We start from the raw sequence: 12,341 nt of genomic DNA on the forward strand, positions 1-12,341 counted from the left end.
TGTTTTTCTTTCATGTGTGTCTGTGTGAAGGTGTCAGATCCCCTGGAAATGGAGTTACAGACAGTTGTGAGCTGCCATGTGGATGCTGGGAATTGAACCTGGGTCCTCTGGGATAGCAGCTGGTTCTCTTAGCCATGTAGCCATCTCTCCAGCCTGAATTCAGCCTTTCTTACCCAAGCCTCCTCCCTCTCCCAGAAATAAGTCAAACACCACCAGGCTTGTTTTCTCTGGATCTTTTATTGAACGCTGCAGACTTCATTAAGGGACCATTTGCTTGGAAATTCTTAAACATGTGAACGTTTTTTACAAGACAGGACAGCAGCCGGAGGTCACACAAGGGTCACAAGTCCATCTCACCACATGCAGGAGACAACATTGGGGTTCGGTTGGTTTCCTTGTGTGTATACTTGTGTGCATGTGCTCACACATGCACACCAGTGTGCGCTGTCACATGTGCAGAAGGGACTAGGGCCTTCCACTGATGAAGGCTGAACAGGACCCATAAACACAACCCAAAGAAAAGCGGCTGAGGACCCTGGTGGATTATGGCTGACATGATTGGCTTGGCCCCCTTGGAGTGTGGGGCAATCAGAATGGCTTTGCTGGCAGGAGAACCTCACCTTATGCTGTGGGGTCCTGGGAGGGCCAGAGGGTTTGAGCTGATGGGACTGGCGTGCTTGTCATTGTAAGGGGGGGGCCTTTGGGGCTCAGCTAAAAGGAGAGACCATTGGTTCTTACAACCCAGGAAATGAGATCCAGTTACAGACACTGGCTCCCATGCTCCTGCCCTAGTCAAGTCCCAGACCCCCTCTACTTTGGACCCTTGGCTTGAACTACTGGATAGCTACTGTGGCCTCCCTGTGAACTGAAGTAGAACAAGCAGGAAGACAGCAGGTGCTGGCCAGTCTCAGGGCAGGAGGCTCTGAGTAGACCATGGCCCCTATCAGTTTGAGGCTACCAACATCAAATGTGGGCATTACTGTGACTCCAAACATGACCATAGAAGACATGGTATTCGTGGGGGCAGTTCAGAGAGAAAGGGACCCCCCCCCCAGCCAGTGAGACTCCAGCAATAAATACCCTCTTCACTACACACCCATCCACACATTCACTTTCCCCAATCACGGGCTGGGTGATCACTGTGTGCCAACAGCTTACTGGCAGGTGGCCGTGGGTTTTTGGTGCAGGAAAAGGGGGGCTCCCTGCCCTCTAGCTTAGACTAAGCCAAATGGGCCGAGAGAGAGAAAGAGGCCAGCTGCCCTGCAGTACCTGGAACCACATCTGGCTCTTGGATGCCCACTAGTCTCGGATGTCTCAAACCTTGGGGAAGCCCAGAAACTGGGATCTGTGCAGCTGAGCTAAACCCTTGGCACCTTTTATGTGCAGCCGTGCTTGTCCAGACTCAGCTTCACCTAGGGAGGCAGGAAATGCCTGAGCTCTGTGCGTGGCTTGGAGCACATCTGAGTGGAACAGAATTGGGGATCCCCCACATCTCCCCCAACTGCACTGTAACTGCAGCTGAGTGTCTTGGGCAACACTTGTGTGGGCTGAGATTTTGAAAAGTGGTTTCCGTTTAATTTAGTTTTAGAAGAAATGGTTCAACCAACCCTGGCCCTACTGGTCTACGCTGCCTTTCAAAACCACTGAGACCACCTGGACTTGGGCTCACTCAGAAGTTCCCATGCCACCTCCTCCACACCCACCATGCCCAGTGAGGGAGGGTGGAGGTGGACAGCAGGAGGCAGGCCCTTTGGGGATGGATGTGGGGAGCGGGCTCTCTTCTTAGAAACAGCCCGAGCTTTGTTTCTCGTAAAGCAGAATTACAGCTACCTTGGCCTTTTTGATTCTTCTGGATTTATTTCTTGGGCAGAGACCTTTGAAAATCTTGACTAGGTTCACTATTTTATTTAACAGGAAAAAAGAGCCCTTTTGGAATGGCGCCTTTTGGGATTGCCTGGGCAGTGGGTGGCTGGTGTGGGGCTGTCACTGCATCTCTCTGAGGGCACAGGGTCTGGGGAGGGCTGAAGCACCATGCAGCGGCCACCCACAGGGGGACTTGGTGAGCTGGCCCTTTGCTGGTCGGGGAAAGGGCAGCATGCATCTCATCTCCAAGTGGTCCTTGTTAGGCCACTGGGAATGGGTTGGGTCAGTGACTGGCAGGGTCAGAAAGGTCCCCGAGGAGCAGGCTTGTGAAGTTGCGTCCCCGGCTGCAGCCTCTTGCTTTGGTGCCTCCTGGGATGGCCCCATCCTATAACCTGAGTCCTACTAGCTGTGCTCCAAGTCCTTGTCTATGTGGCCTGAACCTGGGCCCAGAATGTTCAAGACACCCATGCAGATACCCACATGTGCACACAAGGCCATGGACAGAACACACACACACACACACACACACACACACACACAGAATTGCTTTGAGTTCCAGTCCAATTTTGTAGTAATGCCAGGGCCCATTTGTGCGTAATCCAGCCTCCCTGTGAATACCTGTAATACAGCAGGTAGTCTGGAGCTCCTTACCCACCATGCACTGCATTCCATGAGCAGATCACCTAACTGCTGAGAAAGGGCTTACTTGCTTTGAGCAGAATTGACCAACTCACATTAGGTGCCGACATCCTTGGGCCAGCTCCCTGCCCAATGCTCTCTTTTCGATTTCTTCAGGACCTTGGCTGAGAGGGAAAGACGTAGGGCTACTCGTGGAGAGAAGGCTCACCTGACTAACAGTCCCTTCCAAATTCAGTTCAAATTGCCATTTGGAAATTTTGAGAGGAATTCTAAGGCAAGGAGAGAAGGTCAGAGCGTACCCCTTCTTTCTTGGGAAGACAGCCAATGTTTACTTATCTGGGTAGGAAATCTGGGAAATATCAGGACAGCACTTTTAAATTTTATTCTTATGCAAAAGTTACACACACACACACACACACACACACACACAAACACACACACAATCTTGTCTGTTTTATTTGGCTCTGGAACAAACCAGATTACCAGGAATTTTAGGGCTGGGGAAACTGATAAGAATTACATTTCAAAATAATACATTCAGGGGCTGGAGATGTAGCTCAGGGGTCGAGCACTTGTCCGACACAGCCAAGGCCCTAGTTAGATTTCCCAACACCACAAAACAGAACAAAACCAAAGGGAAGAAAAGAAAATCCAACCACCAGGATAATGAATTTGTTTTTGGGTTAGCATCCTCTTGGGGTTCTTTCAGCGGGGGACATCATCACTGTCTGAGATGGAGATGGTCCTGGCTCCACCCACATATCTGATGCTGATGGAGCTCAGAGCCCAGAGCTGAGGCAGGCGGGTGACCCGTTGAGCATGGGAGGCAATCGGATTGGCTTTCTTTGCTGTTCCATGTAAGTGACTGATGGAGAACTCCTTTCACTCCATGTGGTGTCTGTCTATCACCTGCCCCTAGACTCAAAATTGCCTCCCAGATGAATGTTCAGGACTGACCAAGGACTAGAGGCTTGGAAAAGTGGAAGCTGGAAAAATACTGCTGCCCTTGCCCCCAATTTCACTCTGCGCAGCTGAGAAGGACCTGGGCAGGAAGATCGCAGCTTTGGACGGTCGCTCCTCAGCTTTTGGCTAAAAGGCTGTCTGGCCACTGGTTTTTGGTGAGACTGTGAGAAAGGGATCGGAGATGAAGCACATTCCTCTCAAGTTTGCCAGAGCCTGCACATGCTCTGGTCCCTGGATCCAGTTGGTGGCCCTGGGAAGCAGGATGCTGGACATGGGGACAGTCTGGCCAAGAGGAACTCAGGAGAGTTCCTGAGCTTAGCGATCAGAAACAAGTTTGCTTGCAGGAGGGTCTTGGTTCCAGTATTTTTAGGAACCAGAAAGCTCGGTCTTTTAAGATCCTGGGAGGGTAAGGCCTAAGCTCTGGGCAGCCCAGGTCCCAACTCCACCTCTGCTTCACCTGACTTGCTCATGCACACCTGGATTCTTAAGAGTGATAGCCAGACCTGATCACAGACATGATGAAGAAAGACACAGATTCCCCACCCCCCTCACTGTACCGCCCCCAGGGGCCAGGAACACAGTCTTCCAGGATGTCAAACCCCCGTCTTTCCTCACCTCCAGACAATCAGACTCCAACAGAAGAAAAAACAAAAAAACAAAAAAAAACCAGCCCAAGGGACAGTGGGAAGGAATGATGAAGAGCAGAAAAGACCAGCTATGCGAATGAGCAATGATAAAACCCCCAAGATATTACTGTTACAAAAGAAATTAGACTAAGTTGTCCTATTATAAATATACTAAAAATACATATATATATATTTATCTGAACAAAAAAATAGACTACTCTGAGATATGTAGATGTCCTAGGATATAGATGCTTCTAGAGCCAGAAGAAATGGCAACAGAAAATGCAGAGGTAACTCTTATTTCCAGGTGTGGCCAAGGGCTGGTTTGGACGGCTCTGGCCTGGTGACATGAAAGCATTTGAGTGTTGTCCTATAAACAATAATAGGTTAGAAATGCCTGGGGCTGGAGTGTTCTGTTGTCCTGCTGGAGACCTGGGGGCCCCTTCTTTCTTCTGCCAACTTCTCAGCTACACACACACAAAGTACATCTCTGAAGGAGCGTGTTCTAGAAGCTTTTCTGTGTGTCCTCTTTTGATTCAGTGGCCTGTGGTTACTTTACTTGAGACAAGTTGGCAGAGAAATAAGGAAAGGAGAGATATTTATATATCTATATCTATCTATCTATAAATATATAGAGAGACCTGGCTTTAGGGACCCTGTCTGTGATGAATTTTAAATACCCCCTTGTTCATGGACTAGACATTCCAGCCATGACCAGAGTCCGACAAATACATAATAATTACAAATATTGACAATACATTACAGTTGTGTAGAAGAGGATGTTGTTGCGTCTTGTTGCTGTTGTTTTTCTTCTCCTTAGAAACATGGATCTTCTCAGGAGAAGGGGCCAAGACGAGGCTGCAGCTATGGAACGTGGAGGAGGTGGACAAGAAGGCGAGACTCCGTTGGAAAAAGCTTGTACTCCTGGCAACCACTGGGGGTGAGCAGAGGGGATTAAGGATGGCTTCCTCAGGATTTGGGTATTTCCTCTCTCCTTGATGACCAATGGTCTCTCTTCTTTTTCTCTTTCTCCTCTAAATGTGATTAAGATGGAATCCCAGAGAGAAGTCTGCAGCCTCAGCCCTGCTGTTTTGGGGACATCCAATGATAAAAAGGTGAGAAGACACCTCTCCCATGGGTCAGGTCTTCCCAGTGTGAAGGACACACACAGCTGCCCTGTGCCTGGCTTTTCTGATGATGGGATGGATGCTGGAGCTCAAGTTCTGCTGGGTTCTTGACAGCCCTGTTGATTTCATAACTGGACCATAACCTTGGTGTTGTTGACGGTACCTCACTCCCTTTTGCTGTGGTTGGTTCAGGACCGGTGGAAATGGACCACCAAGTTCAGGCAGCCTCTTCCTCCACACCCTGGCTTCCCTCTTCACTACCGAGACCCTTCTGTCGGACACAGCTTCATCTTGGTGACTCTTCTCCACCTTTCCCAGAGCATGTAAACCCAGGTACCCAGGACGGGTGTGTGTGGAATGAAACTCAGCATTCCTTGTCAGCAGGTGGAGGGCTGGTAGGAGAATGTACAACGTTCTAGCTTGAGTCACACATGGAGGAAAAGCTGTATTTCCACAGTACACACACACACATACAAGTGTGGGGGGGGACACACAAAAACAACAGCAACAACAAAAACAACAAAACCAGCAAAACCCAAAATAAAGCGGAAAACTTTCACGCAAAGTTTACATTGAGTTTTGATGGTTGTTTCTGTAGGAACTCTGTCAGACTCTGTTTCTTCAGTTAGGAAGGGGGATTCTGAATTTGTCTTCCGTTTACTCTATAAAATGCTACTTTAAGGTCACACAAAACACAGGAGGAAGGGACAGCCAGGTCCTACGTGACGCAAGGCAGAGGGGCCTTTGGTTACAAGGAGAGTCGCACCGAGTGGTTCTTAGAAAAGAAAGAAATCAGTTCTACTCTGTCCACTGGCCATCGGCTTAACCGACAAATGAAATGCCTTGATTTGAAGAAGGGGACAGTAACTTCCTTCTGGCTATATATGGCTATGTTAAGACATGTCTACTTCCTGATATGTAAAATAGACTATATCATCAGTAGGAGTTTTTACAGATAGCTCTAAAAATATCTGAATCGGAAATCACAACTATTTACTTTTTATCAAAAAGCGTTGGTTTGTTTTCCCTGAAGTTTCACATTTGTGCTGCTGGGTAACATCTATGGTGATGAAGAAGAAACAAAGAGACACGAAAGATGGTCAGCAGAACGGTCCCACGGTCACACCGACAGGCCCCCAGCACCGGGCTGAGCTCATCAGGGGGCCCTGGAGTCCCCCCCTGCTTCCTGCCTCCAGGGCGCTGCTGTTCAGGGTGACCTTCACTGTCCCAGCTCCTCTACACCTGTTTTGAGAAAGCTCTGAGGCCGGTCAGTCAACTTCTCGGTTTTCTTGACTCACAGCAAATACCAAGGTGCACCCTCTGGAGGGAGGGGACCCTGGTCCCCAGAAGTGCTGAGAAGTCATGAACTATAGAAAACACTTTGCTTAAGGTTGGTGTATAACCCTTTAGCATTCTGCCTGTGATCGGTGGCCTGACCTCAGCCATGGAAACAGGAGGCAGACCGTTGTGATGAAGTGTGCTGATGGGTGGATCATGCCATTGAACTATTGGGCAGACCAGCCATAAATTATACCGAGGACAGGTGATCAATATCATGTCATTGCTCCATCAGGAAGACACATGCCTGTCACTGTTCTGAGGACAGGGAGGAGGACGCTACAGCATTTGGGACATTATCCACTAACACTATAGTAAGAAAACCACATTGCCCCATTGTACTACAGACAGGCTGACCAATAACACCATCTCTACTGATACACAAGCCGTTAACTATAGCATCGTGCGGACTGGTGTCACTGAGGAAGGCCAACAACACTGTGCCACTGGGTTACAAGCAGGCAGGACACCGCCAGGTCAACACGCTAGGACAGGAAGACCGACACCAGGAGGTACTTCGGAACCTCCAGGGACACACATGGGTACTTATTGCTTTTGGCTGTGCCGTCTGCCTAGATGGCTGCAGGAAAGAGCATCGGGCTTTCAGGACAGTGACACAGGACACACAATGGCTGGTTGACAAGAAAGAACAGTATGATTCCCGACCCCCAGTTGCCGCGCCCTTCTGAGATATGTATGTCTCTTGCACATGGGACTTTAAGAGAGCTCTGCCCTGAGGGCTAAGGACCCCTCCTGACCCACGACGGGTCTATGAAGGAGCCCCAGACTCTAATGTGGTGACAATGAGACCCACTGTGGCCAGAAATGGGCACAAGAAATACCCCAAGTGCAGGGCCACCATGCGGCCCACGGGAATTAGTGCTTGATTTAGAGTGTGAGATCTTGACACTGTCCCTGGTAGAGCCTAGATTAGAAAAACATAAAGTGCTTTTTATTAACTTATTATTATTTTTTAGCTTGAATACCACAGAAGAAAAAAAAGAAAAAAAAAGAACGTCTCTCATAGTAGATATGTTCCCATGTTCCCCACCACAACAAAAAGTAGTCAGAAGCCTGCACAGGGCAGTTCAGTGAGGGCTTTTTTTTTTTTTTTCCTTTTTTTCATGTAGAAAATGAAATTTATTATTTTTTTAATGCTGTTCTTCAGTCACACAGTCTCTTTGAATAATCTATCTTGTTTGCATATTTGACGCTCACGTATCTTTTGAGTTCAGGCTAGTGCTGTTTGGAACGCTCATTCCCGTGACAGCCCTAAAAGCGGCGGTCTGCTTTATCTCCTGGGCTGGGTCCCAGCCGTCTTGAACCCTTCCTTGATTGCCAGGAGGGCAGAAAGAATTGAGTCCAGATTGTCAGCTCACCCTTACAGCGTCCCGGGATAAAGCCCTGGGCACCACAGAATACTGAATCAGTCAAGCTGCTTGCTTCATTAAGGGTTATGCGCCGGGACCATGGCTGATGGAGCGGAGAATTCCTCAGGATCAAAGTGTCCCCCGTCCCCTGCCACAGAGGGCAGTGCTCTTGGAGGTGGCTAGGCAACACCCAGAACTACTTGGTCAACCCATTCTTTTACTGGCAGCCCCTTGTTCCAATGCCCTCCTCCAGCTGAAGCCACGAGAGACAGAGATGGCACATTCAGAGGCTGGGAGAGCCTCAAGAGGAGCGGGTGGCCCGGGCTAGGTCTTAGTGGCTGTGAGCTCCGCTTACGTCATCTCAGGAAGGTGCTGTTAGGAGGTATGGCCCCTGTGGCTTGGCTGGTTACATGTCCATAGGCCTGTCATGGCTCTCAGGGTCTCTCCTGTTGTTGGGGCTCTTCAGGGGCCTTGTGTCTCTGAGGTCATATAGAACTCAGCAGCAGCAAGCCAAGCATCCCTCCACTCCTCGATTTCTCCTGCAAATTCCCCTCTGTGGTGGGCAGCTCAGATGCTCTGATCCCGAGTGCTCCCATGCGCTCCTCCCCCGGGCAGCAGGTGCACATCGGGGGAGGTGTGGTTTTCCAGTCTGCACTTCTCTTGAGCTCCGGGGCCTTTCCCAGTCAACCCTTCTGAGGAGTAGACACAGTTTGGCCTTAAGAACTTGGGGGAGGTGGGCAAGGGGGAGCTTTCAAAATGGTTCTTCTCCGTTCTAGTTCCAATGCTGAACTTGGGGCTGGTGCTCCCATGGAGACTCTTGGGAGGACTGGAGTCCACGCTGTAGAGCGGCTGACCCTCATCATCTGTGTCCGTGTCTATGTACTGGTGGACGCCCGCCTCAAAGTTGAATGCTATTGCTGTGTGTTTCTCAGGGGAGCGAGGGGGTGTCCTGGCACTTGCTGTGGTATAGATAGACGACTCCGGGCTCAGCACAGGCTTGTCTAAAAGTGAGGCGCACTCCAGTCCTGCGACCGCAGCTGCTGCACCGCCTCTGTTCCTAAGGGGATCGTGGTACACCCCCAGAGAGGGCAGCAGCGGGCTGGGGTCACCCTCCATGAAGTTGACCTTGAGTGCCCGGAGCTTCATGGGGTTGTTGGTCTTCATGGAACTCCTGGGGCTCTCCACGAAGAAACCAGAGCAACTGGCTTCAGGAGTGGTGTGGGCCTCAACGAGTCTCCCACCACTGGCACCCAGAGCCCCCCGCCAGCCTACCTCTGGAGCTGTGCTGCCCCCAGCCTTGCTGGAGAGGGATGCCAGAGGACTGTGGGAGAATCGGGTGGCTTCAGGGAAGTCTGTGGCACAGCTGATGAAGCTGTCAATGCTGGACATGCTTCGCATGTCGATGACGCCTTCTGTGCGCGTGGGCAGAGGGGCCACGGGGCTGGGCATGCTTCCCATCTCCAGCTCTTCCGTCGGCTTGCTCTGTGGGGCCATCTCCTTGGTATTGAGGATGGGTTGGGACTGTGTCTTGGCCATCTTATTGTACATGTCTTCCAACTGCTGGACATTCAGATGCTGAGGACTGGAAGACGATCTGGCCTTCTCAGGGGACCCCTGCTCCTTGGTTTCAAAGGACTTGCTTGAGCTGGTCTCGGACAGTGCCCTCTTGGTCCATTTCCACTTGTTGGGAGACAGGTGGTTATCTTGCACTTTATCTTTCTTAGACATGTTCTCTCCATTCTTCTCCACCACGATGTCCATCATCTCGATGCTCCGGGCGAAGGCATCCTTCATGTTCATAGACACGATGCTGCCATTTCTCTTGGCTCTCTCCAGAGCCTCTCTCCGCTTGATGGCTTTCTCCTGCCGCTTCTGCTCCTTGTAGAACTCTGAGAAGTTGTTAACGATAATGGGAATGGGAAGAGCAATCACTAGGACCCCAGCGATGCAGCAGAGGCCCCCCACGATCTTCCCCAGGAGAGTCTTAGGGTAGATGTCTCCATACCCAACAGTTGTCATGGTGATGGTGGCCCACCAGAAAGAGGCAGGGATGCTTTTGAACTTGGTGTCATCCTCATCCTTCTCGGCAAAGAAGACCAAGCTGGAGAAAATCATGATGCCCATGGCGAGAAAGAGGATGAGCAAGCCCAGCTCGTTGTAGCTTCTGCGCAGTGTGAAACCCAGGGACTGCAGGCCGGTGGAATGGCGAGCCAGCTTCAGGATGCGAAGGATGCGCATGATTCGGAAGATCTGGACCACACGGCGGACGTTCTGGAACTGCAGCACACTCTTGTTGGATTCCGTGAGGAAGATGGTGACGTAGTAGGGCAGGATAGCCAGTAAGTCAATGGCGTTGAGAGGGCCCTTAAAAAACTTCCATTTCTTGGGCGAGGACAGGAAGCGCAGCAAGTACTCCATGGTGAACCACGCAATGCATACCGCTTCCACGTGCGCCAGCTGCGGGTTGTCCGTGCTCTGGCCAAACTCATCCAGGCTCTGCAGCTCAGGCAGTGTGTTGAGTGACAGGGCGATGGTAGAAAGGACGATGAACATGATGGAGATGATGGCCAGGATCTGCAGGGAGAGGAGAGGGCTCAGTCAGCACCCAGCAACTCCCTGTGAGCAGGGGAGCGGGCTCAGTCAGCACCCAGCAACTCCCTGTGAGGAGGGAGCGGGCTCAGTCAGCACCCAGCAACTCCCTGTGAGGAGGGAGCAGGCTCAGTCAGCACCCAGCAACTCCCTGTGAGGAGGGAGCAGGCTCAGTCAGCACCCAGCAACTCCCTGTGAGGAGAGGAGCGGGCTCAGTCAGCACCCAGAAAAGCATGACCTTCACACACGGTCATCGCAGCATTTGAGTGCATTTTCACATCTCGACAGTTTGAAAAGATAATTTCTGCAAACCCACTTATGACACAGATGTGAAAACTGAGGCTAGAAAATGAGAGCAATTTCAAGCTTGTCAGCAAGCCAACTTTCTCTACAAAAACCCAGAGAGTAAACATGTTGGCTGGTGCATTGTGTTGCAGCCATGCAACTTTGCAGTAGTAGCAGCCGGAGAAAATGAGAATGGAGGCATTGGCTGTCTCTCAATAAAGTGTTATCTACAAAAATGTCAGGGGCCCAAGAGTGACTGTGGACATAATTCTGGGGTGCAGTGCTGGTGCCCAGGGCTGAATGCTGAGCCAAGCACTTTTTATGGCTTATCTCATTTGTTTTGCAGACAGGGACTCACCTTGTTACCCAGGCTGGGGCCTTTCCCTTCCAACGTTCCTGTCTCTATCTCCCAAGTTCTGGGGTGACTGGTGATACCAACAAGCACAGCCCATATCTCGCTGCTATTTCAATCCTATTAAGTGTTATTCACTCCACTGAAGACAGATGTGGAGACACTCTTGTAAGCCCAGCACTTGTGAGGCTGAGGCAGGAGGGTCAGAAATTCAAGGCCAGCCTGGGCTTTATGGAACACCACCTCCCAGCCCCATATACCAAAGGAAGTGTCATTAATTAGCTCTGCTGAGCAGTGAAACTCAGCTCATGAGGGGCTGGAGAGATGGCTCAGTGGTTAAGAGCATTGACTGCTCTCCTAGAGGACCTGGGTTCAATCCCCAGTGCTCATTACTGTCTGTAACTCCTTTTTCAGGGAAACCTCTTTTGGGCTCTGTGAGCACTGCACACACATGTGGTGTAGACATACATGCAGACAGCACACCCAAACATATGAAATAAATGAATAAAATGACAAAAAAAATAGGATATGGCAGAGCCAGGATTTGGACCCGGATTCCTCTGATTCCTTAACATGAGATCTTAAGTGTGTTAAAAGTCACACAGAGGGGTGAGAGGGCGGCTCAGTGGTTTAGCATACTTGCTGTTTCTCCAGAGGACCCGAGTTTGCGTCCCAGAGTCCTAACCATCTGTAACTCTAGTTCCAGGGGATGTGATGTGCATGGCCTCTATAGCAATGCCCTCATGCGCACGCGCGTGCACACACATACACACACACACCCTTCTGATAGCAATGATGTCCTCCCCACACTCTTCTGATAGCAATGCCCTCATGTGCACACAGACAGACAGACAGACACACACACACCCTTCTGATAGCAATGATGTCCTCCCCATACCCTTCTGATAGCAATGCCCTCATGTGCACACAGACAGACAGACACACACACACACACACACACCCTTCTGATAGCAATGATGTCCTCATGTGCATATACCCACCTGCACACACACTCACCTACACATAACTAAAAATAACAAATATAAATGTCAGATGAAATGCTAAGGATCATTTGATAACAACAGAAAGCCCAGTGCGGGATCTTGCAGGTCACTTTTCCATGGGCACAGATGTCCTGGGTGTCTCTTAAGAACTGAAAGGGAATATGAACTTTTGGGCCTCTGCTTTA

At 50.3% G+C, this 12,341-nt stretch overlaps 1 protein-coding gene across 1 annotated transcript in view; it reads right to left on the reverse strand.

Moving 5' to 3' along the window:
• Positions 1–218: 218 nt before the first annotated feature.
• Positions 219–12,341, reverse strand: part of Kcnb1 (potassium voltage-gated channel subfamily B member 1) — a 91,608-nt gene continuing 79,485 nt past the window's right edge. The window contains exon 3 of the mRNA XM_028868563.2: positions 219–10,500. Coding sequence (XP_028724396.1) covers positions 8,494–10,500 — 2,007 coding nt within the window. The 3' untranslated portion in view covers positions 219–8,493. The remainder of the gene's footprint in view (positions 10,501–12,341) is intronic.

The sequence above is a fragment of the Peromyscus leucopus genome, chromosome 4 (genome assembly GCF_004664715.2).
Source record: "Peromyscus leucopus breed LL Stock chromosome 4, UCI_PerLeu_2.1, whole genome shotgun sequence".
Classification (NCBI taxonomy): Eukaryota; Metazoa; Chordata; class Mammalia; order Rodentia; family Cricetidae; genus Peromyscus; species Peromyscus leucopus.